This window comes from Emys orbicularis, chromosome 7, assembly GCF_028017835.1.
Source record: "Emys orbicularis isolate rEmyOrb1 chromosome 7, rEmyOrb1.hap1, whole genome shotgun sequence".
NCBI lineage: Eukaryota > Metazoa > Chordata > Testudines > Emydidae > Emys > Emys orbicularis.
In genome coordinates, this window is record NC_088689.1 from 78560534 (window position 1) to 78580162 (window position 19629).

Genomic DNA, 19629 nt, shown 5'->3' on the forward strand with positions numbered 1-19629 from the left:
CTTGGGAAGCAGCGTAGACAGGCAGGACTTGGGGATAGGGGGTGGCCTGCCCGTGGGGGACGGGTGGCAGCTCAGGGCACCTATGCCAGGTGCCAGAGCGCTCTGCAGCTGGAGAAGCTGGAGTGTAACTGGCCCTGTGGCCCACAAGTTGCTGTGGGTGGGGCATGGGGGAGCCAGCACACTGGGAGGCCTGCTTGAATGTCTTGGCCCCAAGGCCGGGCGTGCGTGGGTGGGTGGGTATGCGGGGGAGAGGGGGAGTTATGCGTTGTGGAGGGATGGGGTGCAGGGTGTTGGGGGGAGGGATGGGGCAGGGAGCATGGGGTGATGAAGAGGGATGGGGTGCTGGGGATGTTGAGGGAGGGATGGGGTGCTGGGGGTTTTGTGGAGCGATAGGTCAGGGGGCACAGGATGGGGTAGGGGGCTCAGGGTGGTGTTGAGAGGGATGGGGGTAATGGAGGGTGGGGTGCATTGGGGGAGCGATGAGGCGGGGGCTCAGGGTGGAATTGTAGGGGGATGGGGATATTGTGGGGGGATGGGGCAGAGGATGTTGGGGGAGTGATGGGGCAGGGGGCTCAGGCTGTTGAGGGGAGATGGGGGGCTCGGTGGTGTTGAAGGGGGTTGGGAATTTTGTGGAGGGATGAGGTGGGGGGCGTTGGGGCAGGGAGCTCAGGGTAGTGTTGTGGGGGGGTGGGGTGGGGGCAGGGGGCTTGGGGGGGTGGGGTGGGGGCATTGAGGAGAGTGAAGTGGTTGGATTGTGTTTGTTGGTCCCTAGGGGGGTGGGGGCACTGCTCTCCTGGGGCTGGAGCAGAGGGAGCTGGGGGGCACTCCTAAGCCCGCTCAGCCCGCTAGGCTCTGTGGTGTGGGAGCTCCCCTCCTGCAGAGGCGGCGGGCAGGTGAGAGCTGGGGTTGGCAGCTCAGAGGCTGTATTCCCGCGAAGGGGGCTGCAGTGTGTACCTCCTCTGCCCCTTACCCCCCCATTGGCTTCTGCCTCAGGGACTCTCCCAGCTCTGCAGAGAGTGGCTGAGTCTGCTCAGTGCAAGTCCAGGCCCTCGTGGAGCTGGACTGAGATCTTGGGGCTGGTCACCAGAGCCCAGCAGGCGAGGGTGGGGTGTGAAGTGGTGCAGAGCTGCCTGAGATCTGGGTGTTTGTGTTCAGTGGTGGAGCTGTTACAATCCCCAGGCTGGCAGTTTCTATGTGAGGGATCCCTCACCACCATCATGCACCTGACCCAGAGCTCTCCCCTGCCCCACCCCCAGTGGCTATGCTGCTCCTGCCTGCCTGCCGAGTTCAGAGCCAGATCCCATGTCTAGGGAGGGACAAGGCTGGGAGCAGAGCTGTGAGCCAGCACTGTGTGTGGGGCATTCTGGGGCAGTGGGAGTCCATCTCTCATGCTGCTCCCAGACACAGCTCCATTAGCTTCTCACCAGGGCCAGGCTGACCCCTGCTGGGACCAGCCGGCTTGAGCTGTGCGCAGTTACTCTGCGGGATGTGCTGCTGCTTCTCTCAGCTGGGTGCCCAGGCATGTGCCGGGCAGGCCAGCACTGGCTCCTGTGCCTGCAGCACCAGGGTGCCTGCATCCAGCACAGGCTGAGCCACTGACAGGTGCTTGGTTCACAGCCTGTTAACTGTGCCAGGCTGTGGCACTTCTGCATGGGCATTTAATGCAGCTCGCTGAATGCCTGGGTGTGCCATCAAAGTCCATGGAGAGACAGGCTGCTGGAGCCTGCTGTGGAGAAGGCTGTTCCTGCTCTGCGTAACTCTCCATGCAACCTCCTAGGACTGGTCAGTGCAGCAGGGTTCCCATTCACCTACTGCCCCTGCTCCTGCCTGCTCTGCAGAGCCATGCTCTGTTAACCTGGCTAGCGCCTGTCTGTGTGCTGCTCGTGCAGCAGGCTCCCTTTTGAACAGATTTGGCTTTGCTCACTGACACCCCTGCCACTTGGAGGCAAACCTAAATCTCATCTGATGGCAGCACCTGGCCAGATGCTGAGGCTGCTGTCAGGGAGCAATGGCCTGGCCCCCTGTGCAGGGGCAGCAGGAATGCCAGCCCCCTCTGTTAGGACAGGACGTGGGCAGTGGTCCTGGGTAGAGAGGTTTGTCCTGCTGACAGATACTGGGGCGGTGGGGACAGACTGAGGTGGGCTCCATTCCAGGCCCCACACAAGGGCAAAGAGACTCTTGGACCAAGTTGAGTTTAAAAAAATAGGCATTTTTTATTTCAATGTAACTAGAGAATTTATGGTGCAAGAAAGTGAGAGATGGTTTTAGTCCCAATCCTGGATACACTATTGGGTTATTATCTAAACAGCCTAGCAGCAGGTCTGCCCTGCTCAAGAAGAGAGCGCCCAGGGAGATGATGGTGCGTGTAGGAACTGCTCCTTCTGTTACAGGGGGAGCATGGAGCAGTGCAGGGTTGGGTCATTAGTATCACACTATGCACAATCATAATCTATTACATTTCTGAACTCAACTGCTTACAGCTGCTTGTGTGTAGCAGAGGAGGGGAGTAATTGCATTGTTTACTTCACTGAATGGCTTTGTCCAGTGAAGATCCCAGTGAAATTCCCCTCCTCACTAGGACCACACACAAACTAGGCAGCACTTCCCTAATTCTAGGGCCAGCTGGTTGAAGGAGCTGACAGTGGGTTAGTTGTACGTAGTAGGCAACATCAGCCTGTGCCAGGAGAATGTTCTCCTTACCCCTGTGCTCTGGGGATGGCGCATGCTGCTCTCCTTCTCTAGGGCATATAGTCTGTACTGACTTGTTTGCTGCTGCTGCTACTGTCCTGAGCTAGCAGAATTCTAGTGTAGCAATGCAGGTGCCCCAGTGCTATTGGAGACTATGGGCTGGAGAAGAGTTCTCACTAGGAAAGAAGCCCAGTACACTGGGCTGGCCATGTGGCTTTGTAATTAAAGCAAACAACTCACTAAGCTAGGTCAAGCAAAAGTCTAGCTGACAGTCTCCAGCACTTACGGTGCTCTCTGTACGTGCCCAGTGGGCAAGTGGTCAAGTTGGGCTCAGCCTTGCCCAGGAGAGTGCTAAACCCTGCAGTGCACTATTCAAGGAAGTCTAGGACTGGTTGGAAGTGGAGGGCTCAGCCATGCATGTTTCCCTGCGTCCAGTGTTAGACATGTGAATGGGGGGGGGGGGTGAGAGAGAGGTGGGAGGCAGACGGGTTGCCCAGTCATGTGCCACTGCTAGGGCATTCTGGAAAGACAAATCTGTAAGGATGTTAATTAGCCAATGTGCATCATCCTGAAAGTCAAAGCTGCAGTACTAGCTAGACAGGCTGCTCAACAGAGCCAGGAGCTACCCAATGGGCTTCTCTTGAATCAGCCACTGGACAGCACTCGGAAGAAATTGTCCCTGTTCCATTGACAACAATCTAAAGTGAGGAGAACCCTCTGCTACACCATATTGTCTGGGTGGTGCAGAACAGGATGCAGTCACTTGTGATCCTTCAAAGAGCATTTGATCTCTTTGTTTTTGGGGTGACCTGCCTACCTTTAAGAGGAGAGGCCGAGGCCATCAGACTGCAGTCATGGGGGCTATTCTTATCTTCTCTCTCCCCTGGGTTGTTTTACAATGTGGCAGTGGAGCCTGGAAGTAGCTGGAGCCTTATAAGGATGCATCATAATTCTCCCTCTAGGAGTAACAAGTACAAGAAAACGCAGCTCTTCTGCGCGGCAAATTGCATCTCAGCATGGTGCCTCTTTCTCCCTCCCCAGCGGTGGCTGCTAGCGACCCAACACACACCAATTTCGTCTCCTGGGAGACTGCCCCCTCCCATTTCTGCTCCCCAGCCCGCCTACCTCCTAGGACATGATGGGAGTGTCTGAAAAGATGGAACTAACGGATTCTGAGTCTGACTTGAGCTGCAGGAGGTTGGGATTCTTGGTGTCAGTGACGTCCTTGTTGGCAGCCAGCCTGATCTTACCATTGTGCACTTCCTTGATGGGCTCAAGGAACACCACGTGCTTGCTGGTGCTGATCTTCCGTCTGGGCCCATCTGGGGCTGGGGGGGTGGTACTCAGAATGGAGGATTGAGCGCTGCATTCCTGGGGAGGGCTAGGAGCAGCGGCTTTCTTGCAGCACTGGAAGCAGTGGCACGGAGTGAGGTACAAGTACATGAGGACTAGCACGAGGCTCACTATGCACCCGAGGAGGGTTGTGAGGCCGGTGCTGAAGGACTCCCCATCCAGCATGGGGTAGTGGATGGTCACGTTGACCTCGTGCGTCTTGTTGAGCTGGTGGTGCTTGCCAATAGCCATGCACACATACACCCCAGAGTGCCAAGGCTTGGCTGCGATGATCTTCAGGCTCCCATTGTGGTAAACTTCAAGTGTGCGATTGCCATTTCCAGGGTGCATGATGGGCTCGTGGCGGGGCGAGAGCCATATGTAGGTGGCAGATGTGTCGTGCGTGCTCGTGTTGCAGTTGATTAGCAGAGTCTCTCCTACGAGCACTGTGGCATGCACATCTGAGGTGCCAGGTGAGCCCTGGCTCAGGGAGCAATTCTCAAAGATCTTGTTGTACTTGAGGAACCTGACTAAGGATCGTGCTGTGTTGTCAAACGCCATACATGTGTGTTCCTCTAGGAAATCCTGCACTGAGCTGAGGTGCCGCTGCTGCCACTGCTTGAACATCTGGTAGAGCGAGCAATCACACTTTACTGGATTGTTGTGCAGGTACAAGCCATTTCTGATGTACACAGGCAAGGCTGTGACCTCCTCGATGGGGATTCTGTTCAGGTTATTGGTGGAGAGGTCCAGGGTCGTTAGGTTAGGGTGGCTAAGCCCCTGCATGGAGCTGAAGGGGAATTGGGTTAGGTTATTCCAACTTAGGTAGACCTTCTGCAAGCTGCTTAGCCTGAGGAAGGCTTGTTCATCTACCTGTACAATCCAGTTGTTGTAGAGCAGGAGCTCCTCGAGGCGCACCAGCGCTTCAAAGTAGTGCTTCTCGATGGCATGCAGGTAATTGGAGGACATGTCCAGGTGTCTCAAGTCTGTGGCATTGTGGAACGCCTGAGGCAAGAGGTCCATGATGCGATTGTGACTGATGCGGAGGGCCTGGAGGCGTGGTAGGGCTGCCAGCCAATGGTTGTGAAGCTGGAAGAGGGCGTTGTGGCTGAGATCCAAGGTGGTAGCTGTGGGAGGAAGTGCAACTGGCACCTGCTGGAGACCTTGCTTGGCACAGCTCAGAAGGTCCGAGGTACATATGCAGACAAGGGGGCATCTGCGGGGGATGGCCGATGTGTTTAAGAAGTTGCCTTGAACAGACAGCTCTAGGATCACCAGCAGCTTTCCCAGGCATTTCCAGAGAGTGTGGGCCAATGCCTGTGCGTTCATCATGTGGCCGTAAGGTCCTGCTGAGCGCCCAGCAGCATGGAGAGGCGCTATCCTAGGGTAAGTCCGGCCTGAGCAAAGGCTCACCAGGCACCGTTAGAGTGAGCACGCTGCAGCATCAGTTAACCGGGAAGCACTGCTCTGCAAGGAGAGCTTTGGGTGTTCTCGGCCGCCAGGCAATCCTGTAATAGTCCAGGACACACAGGCAGGAGACGAGTCCCAAGGAAAGGTCCAAGGCTTGAAAAGAGTTAAAGAAAAACAGCCCAGCTCTGTCCTGCTGCACTGGGGATTAGGGCAGCCTCTCATGGGCCCTGGCTGGCTCTAGGGGTCCTGGCAGAGGGGCAGATGCAGGCCAGGGTCTGGCTTCAGGACTGCTGGCACCTCCTGAGAACGTCCGAGTCCCTGCCTCTGAGCCGGGGTTCCTGGAGCCCAAAGTTTCCATGAGTCAGTGCTCGCCTCCTGGCTGAGCCCTGTGGCACGCCCCGGCCGGGAGCCCAGCTGCGGAACAGCCGAGGAGTGAGCGGGGGCTGGGTCGTGCCCTAGCAGAGCCCTTCCCGGAGTCCTGGCGGAGTCACGCCCGCCCGCTGCTGCGGCCGCTATTTACCAGCAGCCGGCAAGCATGGGGGCGGTGCCTGACGGGCAGGGGCAAGCCGATTGGTTCGCGTAGGAGGGAGTGGGGGGTGGAGGAAGGAGGAAATTTCTGAATGGCGCGTTGTTCCCCCATCGTATCACTAGTGGGCAGCGCAGCCCTGCGAAGGCTGCTGCGAAGCACTGAGCGATTGCAGCAGCGGCAGCGGGAGGTTTTATTTCCAAGGGGAAGTGGTGGGGAGCAGAGCGGCCAACTGCCTGGGGGAGTCTCCGCTGCTAGTCTTGGGGCCCAGGCAATGCTTGGTACTCACCAATTCCCAGGGGCCACTGCTCCTTGCTGCGGGGTGCCCCCCCCCCCCCGTGTGAGGCGCCGCAAGGACAGTGGGATGGGGAATGGGCACTCCAAAGGGGAAGGGACTTGCCCAAGTTCACAGCACGTCAGTGGCAGAGCGAGGGACAGAATGGCACTGCCAGTCCAGTGCTCTGCTGTTGCCCTGGGAGGGGATTCAGTGTCCCCACCAGTTCACTGATGGGGAAACTGAGGCACGGAGGTGTGGCGTGACTTACCCCCAATCTCTATCTGTGGTGGTCTCGGGACTAGACCCCAGCACTCTGCCTAGTCCTCTAGCCCCAGCTGTCTGTCATGTGGAAGCCTACATGCCAGACAAAGCTGGCGGGGAGGTTTCCTACATGGTGCATGCAATCCAGCTCCCTGTGCCTTTGATGTGGTGAGTGAGGCCCCTGGTGCTGCTTTGAAACAGTCCCCACTCTGCCTCCAGCCGCAGGGACTGCTGTCCTCTGGCAGACACGGCTACTGAGCATAGGCCGCTCTCTGTCGCATGCTGGGATCAAGGGAGCAGCCAGGATATCCTCTGTGCTGCACCCTCCCCAGGGACAGCGGAACAGAGCAGGGGGCTTGGCAGCTGTTTCCCCTCATTAGCATAGAGGTGTGCTGCATGTCTGAGTTTGCCTCAGGAAGGGCTTGGGCTGGATGCAGACCCTAATTGTGAGCAGCCGCTGGAAGCCCTGGCCTTTGAATCAGCTTGTTGGTGACTGCTCCACAGAGCAGCCTCCTGCATTGTGTGTTCTTCCCACTCTGTTCCAACAGCCCTGCCCTGGTCTGTGCTGGGGGCATGGGCCCTCTCCTAGCTCCAGCCCTGGCTTTCAGAACAGACCTCTCTCTGCTGCTTGGGGCCCGCAAACAGCGAGCCCCTTGTTCCCTCCTGAAATCCCACTTCTCGTTCTCCCATTGGCACATGGAGGGTGGTTTGCTGTTGTAGGGCTGGGCCCGGGCCGTGGCATTCGCCTTGTCCCTGGAGAGAGAATTGAAGCATGTTGGCGTGTCTGAGGTGGGGAAGGGGAGGGTCCTGTTTTGGAGGGCAGAGTGGGGAGAGAGAGAAATAGACCTGAATTTGCAGACGATAAGAGTTCAGATTTTGATGAGACCGGTGTGGCTTGTGGCCTTTTAAATCACCCACCCCCTGCTCTCTTTGGTCAATCGTGTGTCTTGCTTCCCTTGCTCGTTCCTAGATTAGGTGGTGGGAGAAGAACCTGTCCTTTCATGCTGCCCGGCCTGGCACCCCCCATTGCCTGTCAGCTCTCTGTGCTGGGGGCAAGGGGACAGAAGGGGCCGGTGGGCTTGGATTGCTTGTGATGGGGCTACCTCTCTCCTGCATGTGGGGGGTGGCCAGGAGGGTGCTGTGTGTGAGTGCCCCTGCCCCTCTGCAATGACGGGCACTAGCTGTGAGCAGAGGCTGGTTGGGGCAGGCGAAAGCAGTGCAGTGCATCAGGTGCAGGAGTGCAATGCTGACAAACTGGGCTGCTTTATTGGAGACGTGGAAATCAAGGCTGGGTGACTGGTTTCCTTTAGGGCAGCAAATAGCTAATTTGGCTGCTGCTGCAGCTGCCAGGTGTGAGGGCTGTTAGCTCACAGCAAGGGGCAGCCTCCCCTTGGGGTGTCAGCATGGTGCGGAGCTCTCTGCACACACGTCCTCCTGAGGTGCCCTAAAGATAGGGCGCAGGCACCTGTCCCCAGTGCCCACAGGCTCGGGCACCCTGATGTCTGCTTTGCTGCCACACAAGGGATAGCAGCAGGTTCTGCTGTGTTACGTTACATGGGTGCCGTCAGATCCCGAGCAGCCTGTGCATGGTGAGCTGGGCTGAAGGGGCTTGGCTACGTGGCACTAGGACAGAGGACTCCAAGGCCAATGGGCAGGCTGGGTGGAGTCTCTGGGCCCTGCACAGGCAGAGTGCTCCCAGGGCCAGGCAGGATGCTGAATGGATTGGGCCCCTCAATGGGCACCTGTCAGCCAAGGGGTCCATGCAGAATGATCCCTGCAATGGCTGCCTTGGCAGGAGCCATGTTGGGCTATTCCCTCCTCTCCATCACCTTCTCCACCCTCTGGAAGCGGAGCCACAAAGAGCAAGAGGTTGCCATGTTGCATGGTCCTGTTGTGCCAGCCCTGACAGTCTCATGTGCAGCGTGGCATGGGAACATGCTAGGAGCCAGCCTTGGAGCCAGGGCGGAGGGTGCAGGGCTGCCTGTGAACTGAGCACATGTGCTCTGGGGTCACCTGGACCCGCAAGCCAAGATCAGCTCCATAGCACCACAGAGGGTAAGGGTGCCTTATCCTTTCCACTGCCCCAGCCCCAAAGAGTTGGAGTCTGTCTGGGCTGCTTGCCGTTCTGGGTGAATGGGCAGGGTCAGCACTTAGTGCTGCAGCAGGGTGTTGCTGCAGTTGTGCTTGCGGGCTGCCAGTGTCCACCAAGTGGAGGCCGCACCCACAGGCAGGGTGGTTGGTTACTTGCCCCCTTTTCATTATCTTCTGGGTCCATGGGCCAGGCAGCAGCAGCAATCTGCAGGCGCTGTGCCCATAGCGGAGCCCCCAGCAGGGCTGTGCTGTGGATCTCACAAACCCAGCAGCGTGACCCTGGGCTCAGGCTCAGATCAGCTGGCCAATTGAAGAAGGCTGGGCAGGAAAGGTCACTCCTGTGAAGGACTCCATGCCAGGATACCAGGCCAGGAGGAGGTATCGGTGTCTCCTGAATGTGACCTTGAGCTGCCTGCAGAGCCGCTGTGCTGATGCTGTGCTCTGGCAGAGAGCATCGCCTTTCAGCACTCACGAGGAGGCTGCTGCAGTTGTCCTGCCCAGCCCCCTCCTTCATCCCTGTCCCATTGGGAGCCCCAGGGAAGAGACGGGAAAGCATTTCCTTTGGTGGGCTGCCCCAGCACACCCAGCCTACGAGGCTGGGGAGCAGGAACTGTTCCCCTTGGCTACACCCAGGAATCGAGGAGCAGCATATATAACCCTGCACATGGGAACCAGCCCCGGCACTGGCTTCACTGCCATACCCATGAGCCCCCCTTTTGCCAGCTGGCAGCATCCCATCCCCCAGGTGGCCCTGCTGGAGACCAGAGGCAGCTACTCAGGAAACAGGGCACCTGTTCCTGGTGCATTTGCCAAAGAGCACTGGGTGGCTGGAGCTGCTAAGGTGGGGCCTGTGGGTCGCAGGCAATGGGGGCATTAATGCCATTCTGGTTCAGAGGGGTTTAAAAGGTTCCCCTTAATCTATCTCAGAGTTTACCTGACCATCAGGCCAGCGTGCTGCTCGCCTGGCCTTGGAGAGCTGCCCTGGTGGCAGCGTGGTATGTTTCTGTGCTGGCTGAGCAGGCTCTGTGCAATCCACCACTACCCATGAAAACAAGTTGGGACCTGTCTGTCCTGGCTCGTGCTGCCTGGCACACTGCCAGTTGGTGATTTGGCTTTACTTCTGGGGAGGGGAGTTGAACTAGGGACATTAACTGCTGTCTGCTGCAGAGCCTTTCTGCAAATCCTTCCTGGAGACCCAGCGTGAGGCTGCCAAGTTTTGGAGCTTGATATCACCTGCCTTTGTTGTTGCCATATTGATTCAGGCAGCTGAAAGATACAGGACCAAGGGGCTGCAGTGAACGTTTGCAGGAATGATTGATCCCTGCTGGGAAGGGCAGTGTTTTTGGACAGGGAGCAGGTTAAGCCCCGAGCCCTCCCCTTCAGAGCTGGTGGTGGAGAGCAGAACCTGCAGGGGGGTTGCAAGGAATGGGACAGACTTGGAACCACTTACTTTTGAAAGCTAGCTAACCTGCCCCTGTCCCAGGACAGCTGCTTCCTGCAGGGCAGCTCTGAGACTCCCTGGCTGCAGCATGGATAGCTGTCTTGGGCCCGGTGGCTGCAGAGGGGTGATAGTTCTGTGTTTGCTTGGAAAATGTGACCCTCGGGTCTGACTGCATTTTGCAAGGATGAGGCGCAACCTAATGTGGAGGCTGGACCTGTTGTATTAATTTACATGGGCTGAAAGTGTTAACGTGACCCAGTCCAACATTAAACTGTTAAACAAGGTCTGAGGTTTGGGATCCAGAGACCTCAGCCTGCTCAGCCCCAGGGCAAACACCCCAGCAAACAGCCCTGTAATCTTGTATTAACAATACAGAAAAGAGGGAAAACCAGCTGATTCATGTGAAATGGAAAGTCATTGTAACAACATCCCATGTTCCCTTTCCCTTTGGCTGGAGAGTGGTTTTAGAGGGGAAACCCCCTTGTCTGAAATCTCTTAGGTGATATTAAAGATGGTACCAACGGGCCTTTTGGGAACAATGAGAAGTGAGTTGAGCTGGACTGATTTCTGGTTCCACACCTCTGTTCACCAGGCATGAACTTACCACAGTCCTTGAGTTATTATAGCTGTAGGATTAACTCAGTCTGTCTCCCCTTTGGACCTTTCCCCATCAGTGTTTATTGTGACAGGTGGTGTGACCCTTGAGAGACTTTCACTCACTTTTCACAGTTGAGCTCACAATTAGGGAAGATGTGTACTTATCCCCATGGACGCTTTGTTGTCTAGAAGCTTTCCTCTAAATCATCCCAGCACTGGGCTGGGGCCAGGGCAGTCCCTAGCTCTTTGGAAGCTGATGGGGTAAGTCAGCACCAGATCCATGGACAGTTCCCTGTGTCCAGTTTGCAGGCAGTGTCTGGGGACCTCCTACCAGAAGGCGCTCTGTCCCCCTGGGCATTTACTGGGGCACTTCCTCCAGCAGAAGACCTGTGGGGTTGTAATTCTTTGGCTTCTGGCCCCAGGCTCATTCCCTAGACTGAGCAGGCTCTGGAGGCCAAGGGAGCAGTGTGTAATAATGCTAGGCCCCCTGCTGCTTCTAGTTCCTAGAAGCTTGATAAGATTAAGGACTTGGGTCAGGTGACCATATTTCCCTATGCTGAATATGGGACAACTGGTAAAATTACTTGTATTCAGGCAAGTTCAACGGCAATCAAACAGAACTATGCAGTACAAAAGTTCAAATTAACATCAAGTTAACTAAGCCCCTGGTAAAAAGAAATACTGCGTAGTTGGATTCTTTTTATTTACTTTCTTATCTTTAAGACTTTAGGGTTCATATGGGGAGAGTGACTGACTGACTGACACACTCACTCTCTCTCTCTCTCTCTCTCTCTCTCTCTCTCTCTCTCTCCTATACCCCTTCTATAGCCCTACCTGCCTGGCCTCTCTGCCCTCCATTCCTGGCAGGGCCCCTAGGATGGACCCGCCTCTCCTTGTACCTGGCACTGCGTCTTCCCAAGGCAACACATGTGGGGCACTCAGGGTCACATTCCCCCCCCTAGAATGGGGCCTGTAGCAGCCTTTTGTCACTGTGCGGGAGGGAAGGAATGGGAGCTGCTTCCAGACGCAGGGTGGGGAGTGGGATGACTTGGACCATGTCTTTGCAGAGCTCATCTCTTCTCCCCTACACCTCCCCCATGTGGCTGGAAGCAGCTTGTACCTTCCTGTCCACACAGTATCGAAAGGCAGCTAACATCTCCAGGCTGCTGATGGCCAGTGACGTAACCCAGCTGCTTCCAGCTACAGTATGGGCAGGAAGGGGTTAAGCGGATGCGTTGTGCACCAGGGCCCAGGGAACCTGACTGCAGGGGCTTCAGTGAACCAGGCCAGAGAGGGGACTAAGCAGGGGAGGATGCCTAGGGGACAGAGCAGCCCTGTGCTCCCTGGGGCAGGACACAGGGCGAGGGGTGCAGTGAAGAGGGTTAGGGTGACCAGAGAGCAAGTGTGAAAAATCGGGATGGGGGTGGGGGGGTAATAGGAGCCTATATAAGAAAAAGACCCAAAAATCGGGACTGTCCCTATAAAATCGGGACATCTGGTCACCCTAAAGAGGGTGCTAAGCCTCTCCCCCGGGAGCTGCTATGGAGCCTGCAGGGTCGGGGTGTGAACAGGCTGGAAATCTTTCTCCTCTCCCCCCCCCCCCCGCTACTCCAGAGCTTAGCTGAGGGATGGAGAGGCTTCCTCGTGCCAGCTCTGTGTGGGGCTTCGGTAGATGCAGGACATGGCTCCTCCTGGCCAGCACCCCGGGCTGGAGGGTCTTGGGCTTTCCCAGGGTGCTGGCCCAGCCAGAGGCAGTGGGGGAAGAAAGGAGCCTGCTGGCCAGGCTATCAGTGAGCTGAGCACTCAGACAAGGGGCTGGTTCTCAGCACAGCGCTGGGAGTGGGATGTGCCCTGCTGGGGGGGATATGGCAGAGCAGTGGGGCTTGGGGGGCGAAGGGGCAAAGCAGGGAGAGGACAGTGAGAGGGGGAGCATGTAAAGGGCTGATGGGTGGGCAGCAGAGGCGACACATAACTAGCCACTGCCTGGCGCCTTCCCACACTCACCAGCTGCTGCAGCACGCAGCCAGTTCCATCTGGAAATGGGATGGGGGGCAGGGCCCTGCTGGCCGAGAGCTGGTATGCAGCGAGGGGCTGCGCTGACTGACCAGCAGGGGGAGTGGCTGGCCCTGTGTGCTGCATCTTTGCCCCGTTACCAGCCTCGCACACCCACCCCCATCGTTGGTCACTGGATCCCCCCACTCACTGCTGGTGGGTGGGTAACTGGTGAGCAGGGATCCAGCCAGCATCAGGATCGGCTGGGACTGATTTTTTGGGAGGGAAGGAGACAGAAAATAGGGGACAATTTGCTTGTTTTTAAGAAAAAGTCAGGTCACCTGCAGGAGGACTTAAATATGGGACTGTCCCTTTAAAAATGGGACGTCTGGTCATCCTAGACTTGGGACACAGCTATGGTGGTTTCCTGCCAAACAATTCTCTCCCCCCCACCCCCAGCACTCAGATCTGGGAACTGGATTATGCCAAAGATGCTGGGATTCAGTCTGTGCTTCCTTGCCTCGCTCATTTTCCATCAGCAATGAGCACCAACGCTGCCTGTACTGCTTGGGGGAAGCCCAAACCACATCCAGGTGCAGTATCTGCCTCTCCTTCCCTGCCCTTATGAGGGAAGGCTGAGCCCTCCATCTCAAGAAGCACCTCATGGAGGTCTCCAGGGGGCCACAGTCAGTCTCTGGCTGGCAAACTCCCCTGTACATCGGCCTGAACAATCTGAGCACTCCCTCTACCGTGGAGCTCCACTGGTACCACTGCTACAGACCCCTTCGGAGTGGGGATGCATGTGGCCAGCTCCTGTTTGGACTTACCACTGCCCCACAAGTCTTCACAAAGATTTTCTCTGTGATAGCAGCTCATCTGCTGCATCAAGACTGAAATCAAGGAGTCCTTGTCTTCCCCTACCTGGACGACTGATTGCTGGCAGCGCAGTCCAAAGAGGAAGCTTGAAAATTGACTTCCCGGCTTCTTCTACTCCTCTCCTCTCTAGGAGTGAGCGTCAATATTGAAAAATCAACTTTGCACCGTACACAGTCCCTGGAATTCATAGGAGCATGCATCAACGTCACCTCCACATGTGCTTATCTGCCAAGGGACAGGTTCCAGAGCCTACTGGACCAGATTGCCCTAGTGACTGATAACCCTTCAGTCTCAGCCAGGACCTGCCTTTCCTACCTAGGGCACATGGAGGCATGCACATACATCATGCCCTTCGCTCGTCTGTGCCTTCGCTGTCTACAACTATGGCTGCAAAGAGTCTACTCCCCTATGCACCAAATCATGGACATCATACTCAGTTTTCCATGGGAGGTCACCTCTTCACTTTGTTGGTGGACAGATCCACTACAAGTCTGCTCTGGGATGTCCTTCTTTCCATCCTCACAAGTGGGGGTGCTCACATGGGAGATCACATGACACAAGGCACCTGGACCATGCAAGAGGCCCAGGATGCACATAAACATACTGGAACTTTGGGTGGTGCACAAAGTATGCCATGTGTTCTCACCAGCTATCTGTTATCATTATGTCCTCATCATGTTGGACAACACCACCACAGTATACTACATAAACAAGGGGGCACGAGATCCCCCAATGCTGTGTATGTAAATGGTACACCATTTCCATAGGTGTACTATCGCACACCGTATCCTTTTGTTGGCAGCCTACCTGCCTGGCACCCAGAATGTGATTGCTCATGCTCTCAGCAGGAACTTTGCAACCAGCCATGAATGGGAGTTGCATGACATGGTAATTGCGGACATCTTCGGGAAATGCCAATCAGGGACCTCTTTGCATCCCACACCAACACCAAGTGCACCCAATATTGCTCAAGAAGGCGACTTGGTGCCTACTCACTGGGAAACACTCCGGTCGTTGATTGGTCAGACCAGCTGAACTATGCCATTTCCCCCTTCCCACTCTTACCCTGCATCCTCCACAAACTCCAGCGGGAGAGAGTGACAGTCATTCTGATTGCTCCATTCTGGCCTTGTAAATTTGGTCTTCTCTGCATGTCAAAACATCCTCCACTCCTGGTCCAGGCATTTCTGGAACTGCTAGCACAATACAGTGGCAGACTCAGGCACCCCAATCAGTGGACTTCCACCTGACAGCTTGGTTTTTGGATAGACACCTCTGTTAATACAAGAATGTTCGTTGCTAGTAAGACTTCCTCTCCAGAAGGCAGAAGGCTTCTGTGAGATACTTCTGTGAGATACTCCTATCAGGCTAAATGGGCACATTTCACTTCCAGGGCACAAGAACAAGGCCTTGCCCCCGAAGCTGTGGGCATCCTGATGCTCTTAGACTATTTCCTCTATTTAAAGATCTTGGGGCTCGCTCTCAATTCCAGCAGGGTGAGTGGAGCAGCCATTAGCGCCTTCCACCCACCAGTGGAGGGGCATTCAATATTTACCTATCCCTTGACTGCTCAATCTGGAATGGCCTTTTATGTAAATACCTGCCCATTCAGCCTATTGCTCCCTAGTGAGATCTCAACCTGTTAAAGAACTCTCCCTTTGAACCTCTGGCTTCCTGCTCTGTCTCACCTCTCCATGAAGGTCGCTTTCCTTGTCTCCAAGACTTTAGCGAGGAGGGTGGTGAACTGGGGGCTATGGTGGCCACATTCCATAAGGACAAGGTCTCCCTGCATTTGCATCTGAAGTTCCTACCAAAGATGGTTTCCCGTTTCCATCTCAACCAACCCATACACCTACCCGTTTTCTTCCCCAAACCGCACGCCTCCAGTGCAGAAGGATGACTCCACTTCCTCGATGTACGTAGGGCCCTGACCATTTACCAGCAAAGGACAAAGCCATTCAGGAAGTCTCAGACTATTTGTTGCCATAGCAGAGAATTAAAGAGCAGGCCGTCTCCCCCCAGAGACTCTCAAAGTGGGTCTCAGGATGCATTACACTCTATCAATTTTCGGGACAGTCCCCAGCAGGCAGGATAGAGGCCCATTCCACGAGAGCTGCTGCTGCACTCCATGATGTTCCCCCTCACAGATACCTGTAAGGCGGCCACGTGGAGTTTGGTTCCCACCTTTTCTTCTCACTATGCTCTAGTGCATGATTCTGTGACGGACGCCTCGTTCGGCGTGGCAGCCCGCCGTTCCACAGTTTCGTCTTCTTCCTCACACCTTCCTCCTACCTGCATACTGCTTGTAACTCCCCCCTCAGTGGAATACAATAGGGACCAACACTCGAAGGGGAGTTTACTTACCTGTAACTGGAGGTTTTTCAAGATGTGTGGTCCCTACCTGTACTCCAAATCCACCCTCCTTCCCCTCCGCTGCGAATCTGTAGATCTGCAGTGGAGAAGGAACTGGAGATGTGGTTGGTTCACCCCACTCTTCAGGCGAACCCCCGGGACAACACAATGCAGTCTGACAGACAGTACTACTTTGAAAAGCTCTGGCTGTGGGTGCACAGCGCATGCATGTTGCCCAGGGCCAGCTCCAGGGTTTTGGCCGCCCCAAGCAGCCCAAAAAAAAAAAAAAAAAAAAAGCCGCGATCGCGATCTGCGGCGGCAATTTGGCGGGAGGTCCTTCGCGCCGAGCGGGAGTGAGGGACCGTCCGCCTAATTGCCGCCGAATACCTGGACGTGCCGCCCCTCTCTGGAGCGGCCGCCCCAAGCACCTGCTTGCCAGGCTGGTGCCTGGAGCCGGCCCTGATGTTGCCCTCAGTGGAGTACAGACAGGAACCACCCATCTTGAAGAACTTCCAGTTACAGGTAAGTAACTGCCCCTTCTACCCGCTGAACACCTTCTGCTCCCCAGGCTGTTCACTGGGCCCTGGGAGCTTAGCACCTTGCACTGCCCTGGCCTCTGCTAGAGTCAGTGTGAAGCAGGGACTGGAGCCAGCAACAGATCTGGGGCTCAGCCACGTGTGCAATGGGGCAGGGCTGCCCCCGGTGGACTCCAAGGGACCTGATTCCTTGTCTGCAGTTACTCTCTTTCCTCCAGCCAGCACTCGATTGGGTCCTTCCAAAGAGCCTGCAGCCCTTTCTGTCTGAGCAGGGAGCCTTTATCTAGTGTGCTGGGGTGATTTGGCTAGTCCTTCACAGGCTGCCCTCTCCTGCCTGGCTCCCTGACCTATGGGTTGCATGAGGTGCTGCCGCAGCTGTCAGCTCCTGGAACTGAGAGCTCTGCTGCTGGCAGTGCCCTGGCCAAGGTGGTCAAGCGCCTGGCAGGATCAGCCAGGCTGTCGGTTGCTCTGGGGTTCTGGAGGTGCTGGCCTCAATGCCAGGGCAAACCCGTACTGTCACATAGTCCTCGCCCAGCAGAAGTCTGGTCCCAGTGCCCCACTGGTATTGGTGGGAGGGTCAGCCCTGGCTAATGACCTGTGGTGCAGGGCTCCAGGTCAGCGCAGCTCTTCCCTGGAGTCTAAGAAGCAGCTGGCTGCTGTGATTCGATTCCCAGCACCCTGCCCTTGCTCTCCATGGAGCATAGAGGCCTGATATTGTGTGTTTGTTTGCAGGGCCAAGCGGGCGACAGCTGTGCTCCTGGCAGACCCCGGCTTCCAGCTCCGCTCCATCCAGTACCTGCTGGGCCATGCAGAGCCATCAGCACTGGCAGCCACGCCTCCCTCTGCAGACAAGAGACATTTCTCCCTGCACACCTGTAAGTGTCTGCACCGCACCAGGCGAGGGCCATGGGGGTGTCCCCTTGGGGCATCTGGCTGGGCCGACTCTGGGCACTGGAGCTCGGTCCTCCTCAGAGGCAGACTGGCCCCCTGGGCCATGCTCTGGGGTGGGGTGGGCCAGGCCCTCCCCCGCCCTGGGAAGCAACATGGGGTTGGGTTTTCCAGCTGGGTCTTCTCCCTGTTTGTGTAAGAGACTCAACTTGGCAGGGAGAGATTCCCACGGCAGCCTGTAGCCAGCAGGGGATGGGCCACGAAGGACGCTGCTCCTCCATGGGCACCGTGTGCACACCTCAGGGCAGGACAGCGAGCCGAGGCACAGCTCGGTGCCAGGGAGCAATGTGGGTGCACCTGGGCCCCGGCACAGAGCTCCCCCTCAGAGTCTGCTTTTCCCAGGCACCTTCTGGCAAGAAAGGAGAGAGAGTCTTTGCCAGCTGCCCTGTCCTACCCCAGGATCGAGGCCCACCCCCTGGCCATGTCCACAGCCCCTCCAGTCTTCTCTCAGTATCAGGGGAATGAAGCAAAATGGAGGGATGACAGAGAAGTGGCAGCTCCCAGGGCACTAAAGGCACGTCTCAGCAGTGCTTGTTGGTCCCTGGCAGGGTGGCAGTGTCATGGAGTCACAGGGCCTGGTCTATGCCCCCTGGCCTCTCACCAGTATCCTGGGAGTGTCCCCTCTAGTGTGCCAGGCCCCACATAGTTCCACTGGGACAGGCCCATGGCCTCCATGCCTGGGCCATGAGCACCAGCGATCTCTGGTTCTCTGGGTGGCTCCCTGCAGCGAGTCCAGCCTAACCAGACCCCTGCTGGAGGCTTGTACTGTCCCCTCCAGGGCACAGTGCTCAGAGTATCTGCAACAACACCTGCAGTCTGTTCCTAGCCAGGGGACCATTTACTAGTCACCTGACTACAGAATCAGGGAGTCTGAGGGGAGCCCAGGGAGCTGACGGGTAACGCCCAGCCCAAGTCCCGTCTGGGTAGCCAGGGCCCAGCCATGCTGTCATGAATCCCATGGTTCAGGCTCTGTGTCTCTGTCTGACTCCTTGATCAGTTCCCAGGCAAGAGCCCCAATTCCTTCCAGCAGCCAGCTCCTATCCCTCACACCTCCCGGCCTTTGTGCTCAGGCTGGGGCCTGAGGAGGGGACTCCAGCTCCCTCCAGGCTGCTGGTCAATAGGGGTCCGTGTCCTGGGGGACTGGCTTTGCCATTTGTCTTCTGAGATTTGCCCTTGATACGGGGTCGGCCTCAAGCCAGTTTTTTCCAAGTGACGCATCCCAGTTCAGACAGCTAGGTGCCATTCATACCATTCCTTCAGCCTGCCCCGAGAGCGAACAGTCCCCTGCCCCATCCCACACCCACACTGGGTAGACTTGCAAAATAAGAGGGAAACTGAGGCATGCATAGGCTTCATAAAAACGACAGACAATCCCCCCTAGTCATAGGAGGGACAGGGCAGTCATGGTGCCCTCTGGCTGGAGCTCCAGGTGGCCCAGCTGAGGATGGCTCACAGCCCAGGTGCTGTGGTGCCCATTGGGGAAGGGAAAGGCTGCGCTGTCCCCTTTGCTCCCGGCAGTAAGGCTGTGCCACAGCACTATGCTGCAAGGGGGAAGGGGGGCGTGCCAGGAAGCAGCTGGAATCCCCACTCTGCCAGCACAGAGCAGCTCTGAGCACCTGCCCTGCCCAGACTGCTGGTCTCTCTGGGCAGGCACGCATCTTGGGAGCAGGCTGGAGCTTCCCACCACTGCTGAGACAGGAGTCCCTGCCCCAGGGGAAAGGGTCTGGTCCTGCTGCAAGCTGGCCTGGGGTTGGCTCTGTTGGTCTTCAGGATGCTGGTGTTGCTGCTTTCTGCCCCAGCTGGCTGAGCACTGCTCTCGTTACAGCTGAGAGTCCACAGTGGTCTCCTAGTGCCACAGCAGGGTGGGCACTCAGCGTATGGGTCATTGCCTGGTATGTGGAGATGGCCTTGGGTAGCTGGCCACTTGCACGTTAGTGCAGCTCAGAGCCAGGGGCGGGGAACAGCCTCCCCCGTGCTGGTGTCTAGTAAGGCCCTGTAGGCTGCAGCTGGTGTGGGTCCCCTTAGTGTGGGGGTGTTCACTGAGCTCTGCCTAGCAGTGCTAGGTATTGTCTCCTAGTGCTGCAGAGGGAAGGTGTGCTGGAGATGCAGTGGCCAGGTGGCATGTGCTCGTGCATGGCTCTGGGCACCTCTCCTTATGCACAGGTATGTGCTGCCAATTAGCTTCCCAGAACATGTCTCAGAGCACGCTGTGCTCGGCTCAGTCACTCACCACTTGGATCCCAGTACCTGTGGGAATGCCCTGCCCAAGCCCTTCTGCGTAGTGAACGCTGAGTGCTCAGGC

General features: G+C 56.8%; 2 protein-coding genes across 2 annotated transcripts in view; one reads left to right on the forward strand and one right to left on the reverse strand.

The window, feature by feature from the left end:
• Positions 1-19629, forward strand: part of RNF123 (ring finger protein 123) — a 136674-nt gene that overhangs the window by 109696 nt on the left and 7349 nt on the right. The window contains 1 exon segment of the mRNA XM_065408775.1: positions 17112-17254. Coding sequence (XP_065264847.1) covers positions 17112-17254 — 143 coding nt within the window.
• On the reverse strand, positions 3817-5352 carry AMIGO3 (adhesion molecule with Ig like domain 3). The gene has a single exon (XM_065408758.1). The coding sequence runs from the start codon at positions 5350-5352 to the stop codon at positions 3817-3819; it is 1536 nt and encodes a 511-aa protein (XP_065264830.1).

Excerpts from the sequence above, each read along its gene's own strand:
- AMIGO3 (XM_065408758.1), bottom strand. The coding sequence starts at position 5,352 with ATGATGAACGCACAGGCATTGGCCCACACTCTCTGGAAATGCCTGGGA.